A 22,236-nucleotide genomic window follows, 5' to 3' on the forward strand; every position below is an offset into this window, starting at 1 on the left:
CTGCTCCCAGTTGTGCTATTCCTTAGACTTGACTGACAGAGTGGCTGCAACTAAAGAGATCCACAGTGCTTCCGAGTTCTCCCCCAGGGCTGGACCTGGAAGGACACAGACCTTCACCCTTTTCCCACTACATATCACCCCTCCAAACCAGCTGTTACCTCCGTCTCTACAGAGGTAGAGACATGAGCTCACAGACCCACAGAATTAGACAGCTAAGGACTAAAACCGCTGCAAAACGGAGATAACAAATCAAACACCATATACTATCTACTGCAGAATTCAGAAAGAGATGAAACAAGAACTTAAAATAAGATGGTAAATACACTTAACAATATAGTAAAAGATATCAACAATCTAAATTTTTTTAAATGTTTTTATTTATTTTTGAAGGAGAGAGAAAGAGAGAGAGCGTGAGCGGGGGAGGAGCAGAGAGAGAGGGAGACACAGAATTCAAAGCAGGCTCCAGGCTCTAAACTGTCAGCACAGAGCCCAATGCGGGGCTCGAACCCACAAACTGTGAGATAATGACCTGAGCCGAAGCCGGACGCTCAACTGACTGAGCCACCCAGGCACCCCGAAGATATCAGCAATCTAAAGCAAAACTGGTAATTCATAAAAATAAAGAGATAATATTAGAGGTTTAAATGATAACAGTTTATGTTGCAAATACTCTAGGTGGAACAAGTAGCAGATGGATAGAGCTGAAGCAGAAATGGTGAGGTGGAAGCCAAGATGGAAAAGGCTCCCTGAACAGGGCAGGAAAGAATAAAGGCCTTGAAAACATAAAAGAGAGTCCAGCAAAATGGGAGATAGAAATAAAAGTCTTGACATCTGGTTAATAAAAGGTCTTGCAGTGAGAAAGCAAAAGAGAAGAATAAATATTTGAGGAAATAGTGACTAATGAATTTAACAATATTACAGAAAGATGAAAGGCCTTGGAACAAAGGGCTCAAAGTATACCAAATAGGAGCAATAAGAAAAATTCCACACCTAGGATCACTATAATGGGACAGAGAAATCTGCTAAAAGTTCACAGAAAGAAAGGACAGATCACCTACAACAGAATAAGAATCAGATTGACATCACACTTTTCAATAGCATCAATAGATGCATGAAGACAATATTTTAGTGAAGAAATAAAAGCTTTAACTTAGAACTTTATATACATATAAATTGCTATTCAAATAAGGTGGCATAATAAATATATTTTTATGCATACAAAGCCTTAGAACCCAAAGACCTAAATTAAAAACACTCTTGGAAGAAGTACTCAAATAAGAAGAGACTCAAATTAAGGAGGTTGCAACAAAGAATATGGGAATAGAGGTGATTTGACAACAGTTTCAGGACCACACTAAGAAAAAGGGTGTGTGTATGTGTGTGTGTCCAGATTTTAAAATCTTCACTTGGTGGGGGGATTGGCATTTGGGTGAGAGAAGGAAAACATCAAGGACAGGTAACGGATGTGTTAACCAACTTGATTGTAATAATTATTTTACAATGTATACATATATTAAATCATTGCAGCTTTTTAAAAGTTACACTATGTGGGGCGTCTAGGTGGCTCCATCAGTTAAGCATCCAACTCTAGATTTTGGCTCAGGTCATGACCTCATGGTTCATGGGATCGAGCCCTGCATCAGGGCTTTGTGCTGACAGCACGGAGCCTGCTTGAGATTCTCTCTCTCCCTATCTGCTCCTCCCCCACTCTCTCTCTCTCTCTGTCTGTCTCTCTGTCAAAATAAATAAATAAATAAATACTTCAAAAGTTACACTGTGTAACTTAAATATATGTGATCTTTATTTGTCAACCGTACCTCCATAAAGTTGGATGAAAAAAATGTAAATAAATGCATTTTAAAAAATCGGAAGGACATCCAGTCTGCTAAAGAATTTGGGGTCAAGATATAAATATTAATATATTTAATAAATTCCCAAAGGTAAGTAAACATGAGTGTATGTTCTAAAATCAAGCCAACCCTGGGGCACCTGGGTGGTTCAGCAGGTTGGGTGTCTGACTTTGGCTCAGGTCATGATCTCACTGTTTGTGAGTTCGAGCCCTGCGTCAGGCTCTGTGCTGACAGCTCAGAGCCTGTAGCCTGCTTCAGATTCTGTGCCTCATTCTCTCTCTGCCCCTCCCCAACTTGTGCTCTGTCTCTCTCTGTCTCTCAAAAATAAGTAAATGTAAAAATAAATTAATTAATTAGTTAATTAATTAATTAATTAAAGCCAACCCTCATAAGAACAGAATCAGTAAATATAACCTTTAATCCAGCAGAAAAAAAATCAGTCTATCAAATGGAAAGTGAAAAAAAGAAGGAAACAATGTACATTAAACATAAAATAAGAAATGAGTTGCAAAAATAAATCTCAATATATTAGCAGTTACCAATTAAAAGACGGAAGCATGGATAATAAAGGAAATAAAAAGATGAAACCATGTGTTATTTACAATAAACACAAATAAAGCAGGAAAATACATAAAGGCTGAAATTAAAAGGAAGAAAGAGATTTACCAGGTGGCAAATATGACCCCAAAAAAGTTGGGCAACAATCTCAGTACACAACAAAATAGATTTTAAGGTTTTAAAAAAAAAGTGCTTTGCTAAAGGACAAAAAAAAAGATTTTTAATAATTAAAAAGAAAATAGGACAAGAAGAAATAGTAATCGCAAATATATATAAAATGAATAACATAGCCTCACGATTTATAAAGCGATAACTGAAAGAACTATAGGTATAAGTTGATTTTAGTCGCAGTTGGTGATTTTAACAAACCCTTATCAAAAACTGGTATACAGAAAAATAAGCAAAGATCTTAAAGAGCAGAACAAATAAAATTATTTAAGCTTGTTTATTAATCAAGCTTCAACATATAGGAAAATAAAGAACTCTTCCAGATTACAAATGACTAAATAAACAAGACAATTTACTGAAATGAGTATTCTGGATCACAGGGCAAAGGATAAAGGGAGTGGGGAGACTATAAGGATCTTTATTGAGAAAATGAGATTGTGAAATTTGATTGTATATTGTGAGTGAGATAATAGTATTATGTCAAAGTTTAATCTCCTGAGTATTATCACTCTCCTGTATTTATATAAAAGAATGTCCTTGTTCTTAAAAATGCACCAAAATATTTAATAGGAAAGAGGTATGATGTCTGCAACTTAGTCTGAAATGATTAGAAAAAAACATTAGAGAGACAGAAACAGAGAAAAAGAAAGCAAATATAGCAAAATGTTAAAAGTGATTAATCTAGACAGTGTCATAAGAACTTTTTTTACTGCTCATAATTTTTCTGTAAATTTGAAATTATTGCAGAATAAAAAAGTTTACATTTTCATAAATAACATTTGACTTAAAATCAAAATTATAAAGAATGTAAAGAATAATTAGAACTGACTAGAAATTAAAACACTACCTAGCAAAACTCATTAGATATGATTAAGGGAACATTTTTTACCTATAAATATACTTATCAGAAAACCAAAAATAAATACATAAATAAAATGAACTAAGCATTCAACTCAAAAATTAAGTAAAGCAGAACAGAATAAACCCCCCAAAAAGAGGAAGAAAATAATAAAGATGAGAATAAAGATCAACAAACAGAAAACTAAAGGCAAATTAAGGAAAATAAAAGCTGGCCCTTGAAAAGATACATATATGCACTGTTCCAGAAGAGCTGCCCAATTCATTGTATTAAAGACTTTTTATTATAAAAATAAATAAGGAAATATAAGAAAAGCAAGTTCTATGTCCATGCTTATAAAAGCAAACACAACACCCTAAGTAAAATATTAACTAAATAAAACAAACAGTAAATATGTAACTATAGGATAATCAAAAAAAGTTTATCATAGGAGTACAAAGATGTTTTGCATAAAAAAAATCTCTCAACATAATCCCCTATATTAAGATATTTAGAGGGAAAATATATATAATGAAATAAATCAATGATGGAAATGATTTTTTGAGTTTCAATGTCCATTTGTGATTTTTTTATAAAATAAACTCTTACAAAACTAGAAATAAAAGGAAACCTATTTAATTTAGCAAAGGTTGCATGTAAAAACTTACAGCAAGGACTTCTTCTGGGAAGATGGGGTACATCTACTTCTCCCTATTCCTCCCACTAAGTACAACTAAAAACCCTGGACATTATACATAAAGCAAACATAAAAAGACTCTGAAAGGTAGAGATAAGAAGGCAGACCATGTGGGACACCAGGACCTGAGGAACAACACAATGGTGGGTTCCCTGGGCTTTCTTTTCGCCTGATACATCCCAAACTTGGAGCTGAAGAAACTGACAACTTAGAAACGCCAACTAACACAAACAAACAAGCCCCAAAAGGCTGATATCACTAGCCCAAAGGCTGATATCACTAGTCAACAGTCTGATTATCGCTAGCCAAAAATCTGGTATCACTAGCCAAAAGATCAGGACAGGGGCAGCCTGTCAAGACCAAAAACTTTTAGAAAATACCGGCTCTGATTTGCAAACACCATAGAAATAACTGTGGCCCCATTCCTAGTCACACCAGAAAGATAGAATAGGACACCTAGACTTCTCCCCTCCTAAGAATGTAACATGACACTGCACTATCACCCTGCACTGGTGTCCAAAAAGACCAATTAGGACACCAAGAATTTCATTTCGTCAGACCAGTAATGAGGGCTTCTCCCCAAGATGCTAGTGGAATGGGATGTGGGAGAACTCTCACACCTGCCCAGCAATAATGATAATAACTAAAAGAAGTTCTCTAAACAGAATGGAAATTATAAAAGAGGAACCTTGAAACATTGAGAAAGAAGAACAAGATCAGCAAAAAATATGAGTAACTACAATAAATTCTTTTTCTCTTGCATTTTCTAATTTACACTAGGTGGTTGAAGCAAAAATTATAACACTAATGTGGTTGTAAATGGGTGTAAAGGAAATATTTAAGGCAATTATATTACATATAAGGGAGGGGAAAGGGACATAAAGAGAGGTAAGGTTTCTATACCCCACTCAAACTGGTAAATGATGACACCAGTAGACCATGATAGTTATGTATGTATAATGTAATACCTACAACAGTCACTGAAAAAGGCTATACAAAGAGATACACTCCAAACCACTATGGATAAATTTTTTAATGTTTATTTTTGAGAGAGAGAGAAAGAGAGAACAAGCAGGGGGAGGGACAAAGAGAGAGGGAGACACAGAATCCAAAGCAGTCTCTAGGCTCTGAGCTGTCAGCACACAGCCCAACACGGAGCTTGAACCCATGAACCATGAGATCATGTCCTGAGCTGAAGTCAGATGCTCAACCGACTGAGCCATCCAAGTGTCCCCCAAAACCACTATAAATAAATAAAATGGAATTATAAAAAATGTTCAAGTAAGCCACAGAAAAGCAGAAAAAGTAAACAGGAAAATGAGAAACAGAACAAATAGAAAGCAAAAATTTAAATGGCAGAATTAAGCTCTAGCATAATACTATGAATTGAATTGTGTCCCTAAATTCATATATTGAAGCCCTGACCCCTAATGTATTTGGAGATAGGGCCTTTATGGAAGTAATTAAAGATAAAGGAGGTTGTAAGGGTAGGGCCCTGATCTGATAGGATTAGTGTCCTTATAAGAAGAAACACCAGACAGCTTGTTCTTATTCTGTCTCCTACCCTCCATCCTCCATATGAGATACAACCAGAAGGCAGCCATCTGCAAGCTAGAGACAGATCTCTCACCAATCATGCTGGTACTCCAATCTCAGACTTCCAGCTTCCAGAAATATAAGAAAATAGGTTTCTGTTGTTTAAACCACCCAGTCTAGGGTATTTTGTTATGGCAACCCAAGTAGATTAATATACATAGCTATAATTATATTAAATGTAAATGGTCTAAAATCACCAATTAAAGGTAAAAATTGGTAGAGTGGATTTTTTTAAGTGAACCAAAGATATGATATCTAAAAAAACTCAGTTCAGTTCATATGTAGGCAGGTTAAAAGTAAAAGGATGGAAAAATATATTATTCAATCACTAATCAAAGGGAAACATGAGTGAGTATACTATGATCAGATAAAATAAACTATAGAGTAGAGAAAATTATCAGAGACAGGCTGGGACATTTTATAATGATAAAAAGGTCAGCCTACCAAGAAGACATAACAATCATAAGCAATTATGTACAAAACAACTGTCCAAGCTGCAAAATATGCAAAGCAAAAACCGATAAAATCCACAATTGGAGACTTCAACATAACTCTATCAAAAAGTAACAGAATGATTAAATAGGAAATCAGCAAGGATACAGAACTTAGCAATACCATCAACCAATAGGGTCTAATTCATATTTATAAAACACTCCACCTAACAACATCATAAAACACATTCTCTTCAAGTGCCCAAGGAACATATATCAAGATTGATATATCTGGGGCCATAAAACAAATCTCGATAAATTTAAAAGAATTAAAATCATACAAAGTATGTTCTCTGACCACAATAAAATTAAACTAGAAATCAGTAACAGAAAGATGACGGGAAAATCTCCAAACACTTAGAAAATAAGCAATCATTTAAAAATAATCCATGGGTCAAAGAGTAAGTTTCATGAGAATAAAAGATCATTGAATTGAATAAAAGTTAAAATGCAATATATTAAAGCTTATGGAACACGGGTAAACCAGTACTTAGAGGGAAATTTATAGCATTAAATGCATACATTTAAAAGAAGGAAAAGTATCGGGGCACCTGGGTGGCTCAGTCAGTTAAACCTCTGACTTCAGCTCAGGTCATGATCTCACAGTTGGTAAGTTTGAGCCCTACATTGGGCTCTCTGCTGTTAGCGCAGATCCCACTTCAGATACTCCATCTCCCTCTCTGTCTCTCTGCCCCTACCCTGCTCACACACTCTATCAAAAATAAATAAACATTAACCTTTAAAAAAAGGAAATCAATAATCTGAATAAGATCAATAATCTAAGGCTTGTACCTAGAAAAAGAGCAAACCCAAAGCAAGCAGAAGAAAAGAAATGATAAAAATAAAAGCATAATTCAATGAAATTGAAAACAGAAAAACAATAAGAAAAATCAATGAAACAACAGATTCTTTGAAAGATCAATAAATTGATCAAACTCTAGCAAGACTGACAAAGAAAAAAAGAGAAATTAGGAATTACCTGTGACAAATATCACAGGTAATATCAGTGACAAAACAGGTAATATCATACAGACCCTGTGCACATCAAAAGGATAATAAGGGAATACTACAAACAACTCTACAAGCATAAATTTGAGAATTTAGACAAAATGGACCAGTTCCTCAAAAAAGGAAGTGACAAAACAGGTAATATCATACAGACCCTGTGCACATCAAAAGGATAATAAGGGAATACTACAAACAACTCTACAAGCATAAATTTGAGAATTTAGACAAAATGGACCAGTTCCTCAAAAAAGGAAGCTACTACAACTCACCTAATATTAAACAGATAACTTGAATAGCCCTATGTAACTATTAAGGTGTTGAATTTGGAATTTGAAATTTAAACTCCCAAAAGGGAAATTTCTGGGCCCAGATGGTTTCAGTGGAGAACACTACCAAACATTTAAAGAAGAATTAACATAAGGGTGCCTGGATGGCTCAGTCAGTTAGGTGGCCGACTTTGGCTCAGGTCATTGACCTCCCAGTCCTGGGTTTGAGCCCCGCCTCTGGCTCTGTGCTCAGAGCCTGGAGCCTGCTTCGAATTCTGTGTCTCCCTCTCTCTTTGCCCCTCCCCCACTGGTGCTCTGTCTCTCTCTCTCTCAAAAATAATTAAACATTTAAAAAAATTAATAAAAAGGAATTAACGCCAATTCTACACAATCTCTTGTAGAAAATAGAAGAGGAGGAAACACTTCCCAATTCATTTTATGGAACTAATATTACTCCAATACCAAAACCCAATGAAAAAGGAAACTATATACCTATATCCTTCATTAACATAAGCACAAAAATCCTTAACAAATTATTAGTAAATAGGATTCAACAGTATATTTAAAAAAACAGCAAACACTACAACCATTGAGGTTTTTCCAGGGATGTAAAGCTGGTTCAGTATTCAAAAATCAATCTGTGTAATCTACATTATATTATCAGGCTAGAAAATAAAAATGATCATATCAACATGGTTATATCAACAAATGCAGGGAAGGCACTTCATTAAATGTAATGCCCATTCATGATAAAAACTCAGAAAAAAATAAGAATAAAGGGAACATTCTCAACTTGCTAAAAAAAAATAGCAAAAAGAAAAAAGAGAAAAAAAAATCCCAGAGCTAATGTTATACTTAACGGTGAAAGACTGAATGCTTTTCCTGTAAGACCAGGGACAAGGCAAGATATCAGCTCTTGTCACTTTTATTCAACATGGTGTTAGAAGTTCTAGCCAGTAAACAATGCAAGAAAAGGAAAGAAAGGGTAAACATATTGGAGAAGGAGAGGCAGAAGCAGCAGCAGCAGCAGCTCAACCTAAAATGGATTATGGACTTGAATGTAAAATATAAATTTTTTAAAACACTAAGGGGAAACCTTCAGGATGTAGACCTAAGCAAAAAATGCTCAGAGTTGACAACAAAAGCATGATTCATAGAAGGAAATATTGATAAATTGGATCTCATCAAAATTAGAAACATTTGCTCTGCGAAAGACCTGTGAGGAGGATGAAAAGACAAGATATACAATGGGAGGAAATATTTGCAAGCCATGTGTCCAAAAGAGAACCAGGGGCGCCTGGCTGGCTTAGTTGGTGGAGCATGCGGATCTTGATCTCCCAGTTGTGAGTTTGAGCCCCACATTGGGTGTAGAGATTGCTTAAATAAACTTTAAAAGAGAGAGAGAGACAGAACCAGTATCTAGAGTATACAACAAGCTCTGAAAACTCAACAGTAAAAAATAAACACTCTAATTAGAAAATAGGGGGAGCAGGGGAAAGAAAACAGGAAAAACAAATGAAGAGGTATTTAACAGACTAGGATACACAGATGGAAAATAAGCACATTAAATGATTCTCAACAATAGCCATTAGGGAAATACAAAATAGAACAACAATGAGATATCACCATAAACCTGTTAAAATGACTAAAATAAAAAATAGTGACAATAACAAATGCTGACAAGGATGCAGAAAAACTGGATCACTCATACATTGCTGGTACAGCCACTCTGGAAAACAGTTTGGCAGTTTCTTTAAAAACTAAACATGTGGGGCACATGGGTGGCTCAGTCAGTTGAGCTTCTGACTTTGGCTGGGGTCATGATCTCATGGCTCGTGAGTTCAAACCCCATGTTGGACTCTGTGTGATGGTGCAGAGCCTGCTTTGGATTCTCTCTCCCTCTCTGCCCCTCCTCCACTCATGCCCCCCCCCCAAAATAAATAATTAAACTTTAAATACATACATACACACATACTAAGCATGCAACCACTGCACAACTCAGCAATTACACTATTGGGCATTTATCTTGGAGAAATGAAGACTTATGTCCACACAGAAACATGTACATAAATGTTTAAAGAAGACTTATTCATATTATCTAAATACTGGAAACAACCCAGATATCCTTCAACCAACTGTGCCATATCTATACTATAGCAACCCAGCAATAAGAAACTATATAAGGAACAACCTTGTGTAATCTACAGAGAAATATGCCAATAGAAAAAAAACCGATCTCCAAAAGTTATATACTGTATGCTTCCATTTATAAAACATTTTTGAAATGACAATATACAGAAATGGAAGACAGATTAGCAACTGCCAGAGGTTAAGGGGAATGTGCGGCAATAGGGAAGTGGGTGCAGCTAAGTATTGGCATATCCTGGTTGTAATATTTTACCATCAGGGAAAACTGGGTAAAGGGTACATGGGATCTGTTTGTACTATTTTTTTTACAACTATATGTGAATCTACAATTATCTCAAATGACACATTTAATTTTTTTTAAAAACCTGCAGCAAACATTGTAGTTAATGGAGAATACTTAGTTGCATTTCTTTTAACAATAATGTTCTTTGTCGCTGCTACTATTTAACATGGCCCTAGAGGTCCTAGTCAATCCTATGAAAAAGAAAACTAAGAATTTCAAGGATTTGACAAGATACTCTCAGAGTTTGCTAAGGATATTATTACCTACCTGGAAAAAGGAAAGAGAATATCAACAACAAACAAACCACTGAAACCAGCAAAAGAATTCAGCAAGTTTGTCCCATATATGATCAACCTACAAAAAGTGGTTAACTTCTACTATTTGTAAATTACATATATTATAAGGTGTTAATATCCAGAATATATAAAGAATTCCTACAACTCAACAGCAACAACAAATAAAGCCACACACAAAAACAATTTAAAAATGGCCAAAAAACGTGAATAGGTATTTCTCTAACAATGATATTCAAATGGCTGACAAGCATATAGAAAGGTGTTCAACATCACTAATCATTAGAGAAATGCAAATCAAAACCCAATGAAATATCACCTTACACCCATTAGGATGGCTGCTATAAAAAAAAAAAAAAAGCAGGCACCTGAACAGGTATTTGTACACCAGTTTTCATAGCAGCATTATTCACAATAGCCAAGGGATGGAAAAAACCCAAGTGTGAACTGATGGGTGAATGTATAAACAAGATGTGGGATATCCATATAATGGAATATTATTCGGCTTTAAAAAAGGAAGGAAATCCCATCACATGCTACAACATGGATGAACTTTAAGGACATTATGCTAAGTCCTTAAATAAGCCAGTCACAAAAAGACAACTACTGTATGATTGCACCTTCGATGAAGTATCTAAAGTAGTCAAATTCATAGAAACAGAAAGTAGCATGGTGGTTACGGGGGCTGAAGAGAGAGGGAAACGGGAACCTGCTGTTCAATGGGAACAGAAGTTCGGTTTTGCATAATGAGAAAGTTTTGGAGATTTGTTGCACAGCAATGAGAATTCACTTCACACTACTGAAATGTACACTTCAAAATGGTTAAGATGGTAAACTTTATGTTATTTTTTACTGCACTTTTTTAAATGTTGGTTACACTTCTCTACACCAGAAATAATGGATTTGAAAATAAAATTACAATAAGATAACAAATCATAATTACAACAAAGTCCATAAAATGTCTCAGAATTAACTGAGCATACACGGGACCACTATGAAAAAGTGAATTTTAAAAAGCATAATACAGGTGTCTGGGTGACTCAGTCGGTTGAGCATCTTACTCTTAATTTCAGCTCAGGTCATGATCTAAGGGTCATGGTATTGAGCCCCATGTCGAGCTCTGCACTGGGCGTAGAACCTGTTTAAGTCTCTCTCTCTCTCTCTCTCTCTCTCTCTCTCTCTCTCTCTCTCCCTCCCTCTGTCTCTCTCTCTCCCTCTGCCCCTCTCCTCTGTTCTCACTCTGTTTCCAAATCAAAACAAACAAACAAACAAAAAATCCTTACAGTAAAATATGTCTCAAAAAATAAAGATATGCAAAGAGTTACATAAGCCTTGCACTAGGGTAAGGGACAGAAATGGGTAAAGGATAGAAATGAGTATTCTCTGAGGTCCCTGAGTGGGAAATTACTGTCTTCTCTTATGACTAAGCAGTGGTCCCTGCCCAAGACCAAAGGAAGCCCAAGTTTTGCATCTTCCCACCCCCACCACCACCACACTGCCACAACTTTTCTTCTTTCCTTCATATTGTAAATGTGCCAACTGTCCTATATTTCTCCTGGGATCCACATTTCTCCTGCCCAGTGTTTGTGCCGAATGCTGTGCAGGCTCCCAAGTTCCACAGCTTCCTCTTGTTTTGAGCCTTGCCCTGAAAGCAGGGGAAGGCAGTGAGGTTAGAGTTTTTACTCCATTGGCTTCCTTCTGAAGTCAACTTGGACTGTCTATGCCCCATGACTGAAAGGCACTGTTGCCAGCAAGGTAGTGACACTGTAGGACTAGCTCTACTTCTGAACTCTGATGACTCCTCCAGTCCCTTGCCTCTTTGGACCTTGTGGTAGTGACAGCCCAGCTGCTGCTACCTTCAGATGACACTGTACTAGCCCCCACCCACCTCTTTGTAAATACTTCCTTGTACGTAGATTCTCCTTGAACTGTCTTATTTTGAACATGCCATCTGTTTTCTCTTGAGGCCCTAGGACAATGAAAGTCATTTCTTCATTCCTTGCCTCTGACCAGTCTGGCCAAGGGCTTTTGGAAACCTCATTTGCAATGGAAAATTGGGAGAAGGGTCAGGAGAGTACGTGAATCCCCTGTCTGGGACAATCTTTTTGGTTTTGGAGCCTTTCCACTCTCTGCAGCCCTTGGGGATTGGCCTGGAAAAAAATAATTTTCCTAAATAAACACTGAGATTAAACACCAATCTTCTTCTGTTCTTTTCACATGAATATGTACATGAGTAAGGAAATAAAGACAACCTGGAGGACAGGAGCATGCTGTCATTCAGGAAAAAAGCACTGAGGATACACCTTCCCATTGTGTGTTTGGGTTTTATTCCCATTGTTTATTATTATTTTTTAATCTGAGTATAGTTGACACACAATGTTACATTTGTTTCAGGTATATAACATAGTGATTCAACTTCTCTATGAGTTATACTGTACTCACAAGTGTAGCTACCATCCATCACCACACAACGCTATTACGGCTATTACAATACCATTGACTATATTCCTTAGCTGTGCCTTTCATTCTTGTGATTCATTCATTCCATAACAGGAAGCCTGTGTCTCCCACTCCCCTTCACCCATTTTGCCCATCTCCCTGTCCTCTCCCCTCTGGCCATCATCAGTTTGCTGTGTTGGGGGTTTTTAATGTTTATTTATTTATTTTAAGAGGGAGATAGAGAGCATGATCAGGGGAGGGGCACAAAGAGAAGGAAAGAGAGAGTTCCAAGCAGGCTTCATGCTGTCAGCTCAGAGCCTGACACAGGGCTCGAACTCATGAACCGTGAGATTATGACCTGACCTGAAATCGAGAGTCAGATACTTAACCGAGTCACCCAGGCAGACCCAGTTTGTTCTCTTGTGTTTACAGGCCTGATTCCGCTTTTTGTTTTTTCATTTGTTGGGTTTTTTTTAGATTCCATATTATGATTGAAATCATATCAAAAGAAGAACCTCACACTTGAGGTCAACACGGTTCTCTAAAGTATTGATATCTGCCCCAAGGGTTGAAGAAACTCCTTGCATGGAGCATGCCCTCATGAACATAGATCCAGCTCCATTATGAGTAGGGCGTTGGACTAGATGACCTTTAAAGTCAATTCCAGCTCCCAGTTCAGCTTTTAAAATGAACAAGACATTGAAGGGAGAGAACCGTGTATCGTACCACTTGGATTAGATACAACCCAACAGTGCAACTCCCTCTCTCCTCTTCCTCTCTCTCTCACTCACACAGACACACACACACACACACACACACACACACACACACACCTTTTTGTGTTTGATTATGTTTAACATTCTACTCTCCTTACACAGTCTGGGAGCTGGCCCACCATTAGTCTAGTTTTACTTTCCATCCAGACACCACTCATTCCCCTATGAAAGGAAAGGTAGCTCCTCCCTTTTCTCCTTAATCTAGCTTCCTGGATCCAAGGATACCTAGAGGGCACTTTTTCCTACTCTTCATCGGAAAGGGGACAGCCCTCCCCATAAAACAAAACCCCACAAAGTTGGGTCCGATACAAGCCTGCCAGGAATCTCCAGAAGGGTACTAGAAGCTTTCAATTAGCTGATTCCCTCCTTCCTTCCCCTGGGGGCCCTGTCACTTTGACCTCCACTGCTGTGACCAGACCCAGATCCTTTGGATGTGCAGCTTCTTCCAAATCAGCCTGTCATTGACATGACCCAGAGCCCTACCCCCAGACCAGACTAGCATTTCAAAAGGAAATTGCTTTGTCAAACAAACAAAAATAAAAACACTGAAAGGAAAAATGAAAATGAAGCAATACAAGACTTAAAACAGTAAATTTTTAGAGAAAGTCAAGTTGGGGGCACCTGGGTGGCTCAGTCAGTTAAGCCTCCAACTTCACCTCAGGCCATGATCTCAGGGTTTGTGAGTTCAAGCCCCACATCGGACTCTGCGCTGACAGCTCAGAGCCTGGAACCTGCTTCCTATTCTGTGTCTCCCTCTCTCTGGCCCTCCCTCACTCATGCTCTTTCTCTCTCTTAAAAATAAATAAACAGGGGCGCCTGGGTGGCTCAGTCGGTTAAGCGTCCGTCTTCGGCTCAGGTCATGATCTCACGGTCCGTGAGTTCGAGCCCCACGTCGGGCTCTGTGCTGACAGCTCAGAGCCTGGAGCCCGTTTCAGATTCTGTGTCTCCCTCTCTCTCTGCCCCTCCCCTGTTCATTCTCTGTGTCAAAAATAAATAAACATTAAAAATTTTTTAAATAAATAAATAAATAAACATTAAAAATTTTTAAATTTTAAAAAATAAAGTCCAGTAGAGGTGAAAGATTATTTACATGATTTATAAGCTGATTCATTAAATGTGATATATAAATGCAAAAAAAAGAAATATAAAACTGATAAAATTTCTAGAGATTAATTTCTGAACCTACATTTACCAATTAGCACAGCGCACAGCACTTTCCCTGTTCTGACCTTATATGGATGGCCTTGCTCTGAGAATAACCATTTTGAATTCATGAGCACTTTCCCCTCCCATTGACTTCTTCAGTAAACTCCTTCCAGGACAAATGCCCTGATCGCAAGGATCCTTCTGGGGAAAGCGTGGATGTGGAGGGGATCCATTCATTGGTTCTGAGGCACCTACTTTGGACATCAATTCTGTAAGAACAGTGCTTCCCCCATTCTTCTGCAGGCTCCCATCAGCGTAGAAACAGTCCAAAGATGAAGGGTTCTAGCCCCCATGACCACCCCTCACACACACACACACACACACACACACACACATTCATGGATAGCAGCACACAGAGTAACGCAGTCTGTCTTCTGCCTCTTCCCCCAGCTCATCAGATTCTGATCTTATATATTCCTACATAGATACCCACATGCAAATATGCATCCATAACCCCTTGTTCTCCTGCCCCAATATTCGGTTAGGCTAAGCTGCTTCAGTACTCATCTTCATTTCTGGTTTTGTTTCCTTGCCCACAGTATCCAACTCCAATTCCAAAAACAATTCCACTGCCCAGCTTTCTGTGTCCAGCAGGTGTCACCCTTCACTGGAAACAAATGGCACCTCTCTTCCACAGGTGTGAAATTTGTACCTCAGTAGTGGATGTCCCTCGGGTTTGGGGTAGAAGGAAATGAAAGCGTGGCTCTGAAGAGTGGTGTGCTCACCAGCATGAAGATCCTCAGAATAAAGCAATCTACTTACTTCCAGCTAAGGTAGACAAACATCTTATAGAGAATTTGCTTTTTGATCTTAGACACCCTATTTAACCCCTGAATCTTGCTTTTTTCATCTGTGACACAGAAGGAGACAATCTTTTCCTTCTAGGGTTATTGTGAGAAATTAATGAGATAAAAACACAAAGCACTTAGCCCAGAACCTAAATAAGTACTTGAGCTATGGGCCCTTCCCTGCTTAGGGTATGGAAGAAATAACTGCCCAGAACTCCCATCTGGAGTTGAACTCTGCCCCAAGTCCTATCTGAGGATCTGCATCGGGGTTGTGATGAGGACAAAATGAAATAATGCATGTAAAGCACTTGATACAATGCTTGGGCCAGAAAGGTGAGTAACAGGTAATAACTAACATCACTACTATGGGCTCAGCATGTGCCAGCAATGTTCTTAGCCGTCTGCAAGTATGAAGTCATTCAATCCTCCTAAGATCCCTTATGAGGTCAGTCAACTGTCAATTCCCTGCCTCTCCCTTATTCTGTGACTCCATCCAACCACGGTTTAATTTCTTCTTATGAATTATGTATTAGAAAACTGCCCCCATTCTGTTATGTCTAAAGGGAATAATTAGAAGGAGGCACTGACTCCTCCACTCAAATAGGAAAGAATTCACCCAATCCATAACTCTGCTTGTGGTGCCTCCCCAGGGCCTCAGGAAAAAGCATAGAAAAACCTTATTTCCACCAGAGTTTATTCCTCAGACATGATCACCAGTGACTCACTGGCCCCCATGGCACAGTGTGGGCCCCACAAGGGCCTTTAACCTTCCTCCCCAGACTACATTTGCCCCAGAAACATAGCCTTGGATGTTAACTTGGTTACAGAATATTCCCAGGAACGAGTTCCCCCAACTCACTAAGGTTTACATGGGGTGGGCTGGGAAGTTCAAAGATCTGGGTGGAGAAACCACAGGATCCAAGAAAATTTGGAGGGTCTGAGGATGTTGAGGGGACACAGCAACATCACTAAAAGTTTGAATCTCCTCCTCCCTTGGAGTGGAAGTTGTAGGACCCTGCCCCTAGGAGATGTGTTGACCTGCAGAAGAAATAAAAAGGACATAATAAGACTTTAAACCAACTTGACCCCATCATCGGTCTCTATAACCATCCATGCCAGAGCCCATAATACAGTGATACTGAAAATTCTAGATCACCAAGGACTAATACCACAAAGCCACTTTCAGTCATGTCCCCATAGATGCTCCACTGGATAGAAGACAGGGGTGTAGGCATTCCTCTTTCCTGTTCCCAATCCTAACAATGGCAGTTTAAATTATGCTCTTGGCAACATGCTGGTGGAATTTCAACCCTATGATAAGCACCATTAGCTGAGCCCAAAAGCTGAGCCCAGTGAACTCTCACCCCTCCAAAGGACCAGTAGGCAAACAGACCAATAGAGATGTTACCTTCTGGATAAATGGACCCAGGGAGGAAAATGTAGCCTAGGAGAAGAAAATATCTGATTAGAGGTCAGTCTGTGGATAAAAGTCTCTGGCAATACTCACAGCAAATGGGGTAGCAATGGGAGGACCAGTCACAAACAGAGAGTGAGCAGAAATTGGGAGCAAGACTGGCAACAGGAGATTAGGTGCAGCACTCACCAGAGGAGCTAGCTTTCCGCCAGCTGAGCAAACCAAGAGACAAAATGATGAGGCCCAGGCCCAGAGTCACTGCAGCCACCGAAACCTTCAGTGTCTGCATCGGGGACAGCCCAGGTGCTGCAAAAAATAGAAACTTACTAGAACCAATCTGTCGCTCATTCCCAGAGCAAACTTAATTTAGTGCGACCTGTACCTAGCAGGTTCAAAGGTGCTTTATCCCAATGCCAAGGATCTAGCTCACACCAACCTACTCCCAAGGAAACAGACCTTCCTCAAAACCCCCATCCTGTAGCTCTCCACTCCTAGAGTAGCCCTGGGGGACCCCTGTCGCCAGAGTTATCACTCTAGCTACTCGGTCCTCTCTAATACAGTGGGACCTCTCAAGGCATCTTTTTTCCTTCCTTCACCCCCACAGGCCCTCTCACCAAAGAATAAAGGATTCCTCAGTCCCTTCTCCATTTACCCCATGGTGACAACGTTTACTCCCTTATGTGTTCTACCTGAGTATTTGTCTATTAAAATGTCTTTCCACCTTTGTTAACTCTCAATGATCCCATTCCATGAGTTATCTGATACCGATGTGTCTCCTCCTGTCCACATCCAGATTTCCAGAACATGTCTCCATCCCACTCCATAGCTCCTGCCTCCTGGAACCCATCATACTCTGAATCTCATCACACCCAGTTTCCTTCCCCATGCTAGAATGAACATTCCATCGCCAAAGGAAACTCAGGTGCATGTTAGGAAGGAGACTTTCCCAGGAGAGCTGAGGTGTGCCTGTGGGTTCTTCTCTCTGCTCCTCATGCCCTTCTCAGCTGCCCAGCAAGACAGCACTCCCCAAAGGGGGAACCCAGTCTCAGCAGCCAGTCTGGGACTCTGTTCCCTGGCCCTTTGTAGATACCCTTCCTCTTCCTCTTCCTCATTTCTTCCTCTTCTCTTTCCCCAAATCTGTATACCAAATCTCTTGGTACCTTTAACTACTTCCAATCCTGGGCTTGCAATCCAGTGGCGATTGGTTCCTGTTCATTAGGCCCCAAGCATGTAAACCAAAGTGCCTGCCAGCCATGGCTTTTTCTTCCCTGTCAGAGCAGCCCAAATTCAGTACTCCCCCCACACCAACAGAAATTTCTCTTTCTCCTGAAACCTTTTTTATTTCCTCAATTCCCATTCCTGACCCGACAACAGAATAGTTGAAATTTGAGGATCCTAAAATATTGCATCACAATTTGGGGTCCTGAAAACATGGTTACCAAATCCACATCCTCTTTTTCAGGACAGTCACGCTGTTCCCTCCCACCCTCAGACATATGCACCACAACATCAACCATACCACCATGGCGACAACTACAGTCACTCTTTCCATTCCTGTCTCCCATTGCTCCATCTCTGGCCATCAGTCCTCCACCAGTTCCTCCAGACTCGCTCCTCATTCATAGCATCTCCCTTCCCTGCCATATACCATGGACCCGTCCACATGTCACTCCCTGTGCCAAAATGTTGCTGTTCCTTTTTCAACCATCCACTCACAATAGCTCTCTGCTTCAACCCTAATTCCTCTCACCCGCCATGCACTTACTCCAGTCCTCGCAGATGGGCTCAAGAGCCCCGATGTGATCCACCACGCAGGTGTAGGTGTCCCCGAAAGAGGGAGTTGTGGCTAAATGAGAGACGGTCTGATACGTCCAGTCTCCATTGGGCTGAGCCATCTTAGGGGCACTTCTGTGAGGGAGGACAGGCTGCCCATTCTTCCTCCATGAGATATTCACATCAGCTGGATAGAAGCCCCACACGTAGCAGGCCAGCATCACACGCTCCTTCGTGTTAAAAGGAGTGGTTTTGGCTACCTGCACAGTTGGTGGCCCTGCATAGGAGGAAAATGTGGTCGTGAAAGAGGGCCACAGACTGGCTTCTTCTCCAACCTGGTTTCTTTCCTACTTCAATTCTTCGTGGTTTTGCCAACCTGCCCTCCCCGCCCCCACTCCATGTCACCACATATCCCTTCGAAAATGAGGAGTTAGAATTTCCTCCTGCTTTGCTCTTTCTCTTCTCCCATTCCTTCACTGCCCCTTCCTTTCCTTCCTCCTCCAAAATTACATTTGATCACATTGAGTAGAAGCCAGATCTGGACTGCAAGCTGTCTCAGAAGTTGTCGTATTTATTTCAAGCATATAAGCTAACTGTTGTCGAGAGTTGTAAGTTGGGGTTTGTAAAGGTAGGAAAAGATGTCTGCCCTCAAATCTCATTTAACAAATTAAGTGGCTAAATCAAGCAACATATTTCCTTGGAGAGTTTAAGGAAACAAGCCTAACTCGCATCTAATTCTCTTAAATTTGGATTAGTCTAGTACAAATTAATGAGATTACTAATATTGCCATTCTCTACTAGTTTGTTGTCCTAGGCAACTCCCCTGCTTGCCTCTACCTTGGTGCTTTTCAAACAAAATCTTAAATAAATACCCAAGAAACTGTTAAAACTCAGATTCCCTAGGTTGCATCCTCAGATATTTTCACTGAGAGGATGTGTAGTGGCCCTCAAGGGTTTGTATTTTTAACAAGCACCTTCCCCAGGCAATTCTGAGAAAAGTGGTCCAGAGATCACATGTTAAGACATATTACTCTCTCCTAAGAAGATCTTCATATTTTCTTTTACCAATCTCAAGTCATTCTCAGGGCAAGGGCTTTGGGGCAAGAAAGCATATTGAAATCCTCTGGGAGGCTTTCTAAATATCCCCATGACCAGGCCCATCCCAGACCTAGAACATCAGAACCTAGCATAAAGAGGCATGCGCATTTTGGGAAAAGGCATTCTGGTTGTTCTGACACGCTCCTGGCTGAACTTGGCTCTGCATCTTTGAGATGCCCTGCATTGGAGGAAAGCATGTTTACTTTCTCCTCAATAGCTCCCCATTGGCTCAAACATCACCTCCCCTTCCTTATCTCTGCTCCACTCCCATCAACAACCCTTTGAAGGTCAACACTCACTCTTTCTACATTTCAGGTCCACACATTTTCTGCTTCTTTCCTGCCCAAATCTCAAACCCCTTGCCTACAGAGGGATACTCCCTGGACTCCCCCCTCCTAATTGTGCTTCTTAAAATAGCCCCTTTACACCCCTCTCTTCTTACGTGTCCTGTGGGTCAGTGATCCCCAGAAGGACTGGGTATATGTGGCACAGTCCTGGAGACCATTAGACAAGCGCTGGAGTAGGCTTTCCTGTTGGTTGAGGTAATCTGAGAAGTAATTTGCCAAGACACTCAGTACCCCAAATTCACAAGGGACCATTTTGGATGTTTGGGGATCCCAGCAGGTCAGCAAATCCTTGTTGAAGGAGACACAATATGTGAAATCCTTTGGAGTCCCATCATCATCCAACAGACAGGTGCTTTCCACATGGGCTAAAAAGCCACCTACAGAAGCCAGAGAAGGGGAGCAGCTCAGAGACGTCTTCAGGGAGCCCCAACTCCAGTTTCATCCTGTGAGTGGGGCGTAGCTTTCCCACCTCAGGCAGCAGCTACAGACCAAGCTCCTGACTGGAGTGTCTGAGAGCACTGAGTAAGGGAATAGAGGGTAGTAGCAGAGAAGATTTTAGATGCCATTTCCTCTTTATATGAGACTAAGTACGGAAACAGGAATTGCCCAAAATTATTTGCAAGTTTAAATGCAACAATTTACCCAGGACAAGACTTTCAGTGAGGCAAATTATTGAGTGAGAAAAGGGGTCAAGGGAAAGAGTCAGCTTTGTCGTATGCTGGATATTTTATTAAATATTAACTCCATATATATTTATGAAGCATACACACATATTATGTGCCACTGTGCTAGCAGCTGAGAATGCAGCAGGAAACAAGACAGATGTTGCCCTTGCCTACATTCCAGTAAGAGATCTATGTTACACAAATAATTATACAGCTAAATTATTTTAAAATTGTCATAAAGATACAAAAGGACAAAGTGCTATCAGAGTATATACCAGGGAGACAAACTGTAGCCTGGGGTGTCCAAATCCAAATGAACCCCCTTGCAGAGGAAAGGAGGAGAGGAAAGGAGCAGAGGAAAGGAAGGTCCCAAGAAAGAATGTCCTTACCTGCTCTGGTGGAGCCCAGGCTGAGGCCTAGCAGCAATGGCAGGAGTGTGTTCATGCTCTGCTCTAGGAACACACTGGGAATTCAGTCCCCTGGACCAGTTCTTCCAGGGGCCCTGGGTCCTCGCCTGCTCCAGAAGCCCCAGCCTGGATAGATGATCTCCAGATCCTGCGTGGAATACAGTATTGCCCCAGTTCCTTGATCCCCACTAAATTAGTGATTTGGAGTCACCCAGCCCCTAGATACTAAACCTGTTCCTACCAGCTCTTCTAAGTCAGAGTTTCAAACTAAGAGTTGTCAGATCGGTGAAGTAGGCGGGGACAAACGTAGAGACAAATGGCTCAGTGCTTCAGCCTAGCATCATCAGTTACCAGGTAAATCTTATCCTGCCCTAGGCTTTAAACCACTCCATCTTTTAACTCTTTGCCGGTGGGAAAGACCAGTCTGTAGGTAGATTTCCCTAGATCAGTGGAGAGAATAATCCCAATATTCCCAAAACATATGTAGCCTGGAGTGCCCATTGGTTTAACAGTTTCCTTTCAAAATCCTTCCAAAAGACTGGCACTAGATAACTTCTCATGTCCCTTAGAGGGAGGTTACTTAGAAAGTTGTTACAAACCCTCAGTCTGTCCCGTCATTTGGAGATGGAGATGGGATGATGGAAGGCCCTTCTAGAGCAAGTGGCTGCTGTGAGGAAGGAGGCACAGGAAGAATGCAGCGTTATCTGGCATCAAACCAAGACAGTTCCACCTTAGAGGTCAGAGACAGAGCCTGGAAAATCCCTCCCTGGGATTCCATTGCTTCTTTTGTTCTAGCCAGCAAAGCTTCCTCTCATCTTTTCTGCTTTTTGGAGCCAGGAAATCCTCTCCTCCACCACTCTGAGCCATCTCTGGGCAGACTGCAGGACAACTCCCTTAACCCTTGATAAACAGCTGGTGGTGGACCAGTTCCCAAAGCTCACCTGCCTCCCCCAAATGCAACTTCTCATGTATTTTTCTCCCTCTGGTCCTACCTGTCCCCAAGCAGGTCCCTGCATTATGAAGCCACTAGAAAAATATAATAAAGCTTCTCTCCTCTTCTTCCCCAGGAAAAGACGGATTTTAAATTTCAATTCGTGCTCTTATCCCACTGTGAACTATGCAATTGG

General features: G+C 40.4%; 1 protein-coding gene across 2 annotated transcripts; it reads right to left on the reverse strand.

Moving 5' to 3' along the window:
* Positions 1–16,082: 16,082 nt before the first annotated feature.
* On the reverse strand, positions 16,083–21,411 carry LOC131514012 (HLA class II histocompatibility antigen, DM beta chain). 2 transcript variants are annotated; one of them, XM_058733506.1, is made up of 6 exons: positions 21,092–21,403; positions 20,133–20,414; positions 18,585–18,869; positions 17,009–17,125; positions 16,814–16,849; positions 16,083–16,443 (listed from the first exon to the last, which is right to left on the reverse strand). In XM_058733506.1, the coding sequence occupies exons 1-6, from the start codon at positions 21,144–21,146 to the stop codon at positions 16,427–16,429; spliced, it is 792 nt and encodes a 263-aa protein (XP_058589489.1). In that variant the 5' UTR covers positions 21,147–21,403; the 3' UTR covers positions 16,083–16,426. The 2 variants fall into 2 exon arrangements, with proteins under 2 accessions (XP_058589489.1, XP_058589490.1); XM_058733507.1 differs by lacking the exon at positions 16,814–16,849 and having other exon boundaries at positions 21,092–21,411.
* Positions 21,412–22,236: the final 825 nt, after the last annotated feature.

This window comes from Neofelis nebulosa, chromosome 6 (genome assembly GCF_028018385.1).
Source record: "Neofelis nebulosa isolate mNeoNeb1 chromosome 6, mNeoNeb1.pri, whole genome shotgun sequence".
NCBI classification, from domain to species: domain Eukaryota; kingdom Metazoa; phylum Chordata; class Mammalia; order Carnivora; family Felidae; genus Neofelis; species Neofelis nebulosa.

What these genes read in the sequence shown, in the direction of transcription:
- LOC131514012 (XM_058733506.1), bottom strand. Translation starts at nt 21,146, where the DNA reads ATGAACACACTCCTGCCATTGCTGCTAGGCCTCAGCCTGGGCTCCACC. An exon ending in CCTGGGCTCCACCAGAGCAG is followed by an intron (nt 20,415 to 21,091) that starts GTAAGGACATTC and finishes TGGCTTCTGTAG; the next exon opens with GTGGCTTTTTAGCCCATGTG. An exon ending in ATCACTGACCCACAGGACAC is followed by an intron (nt 18,870 to 20,132) that starts GTAAGAAGAGAG and finishes CCTCCTATGCAG; the next exon opens with GGCCACCAACTGTGCAGGTA.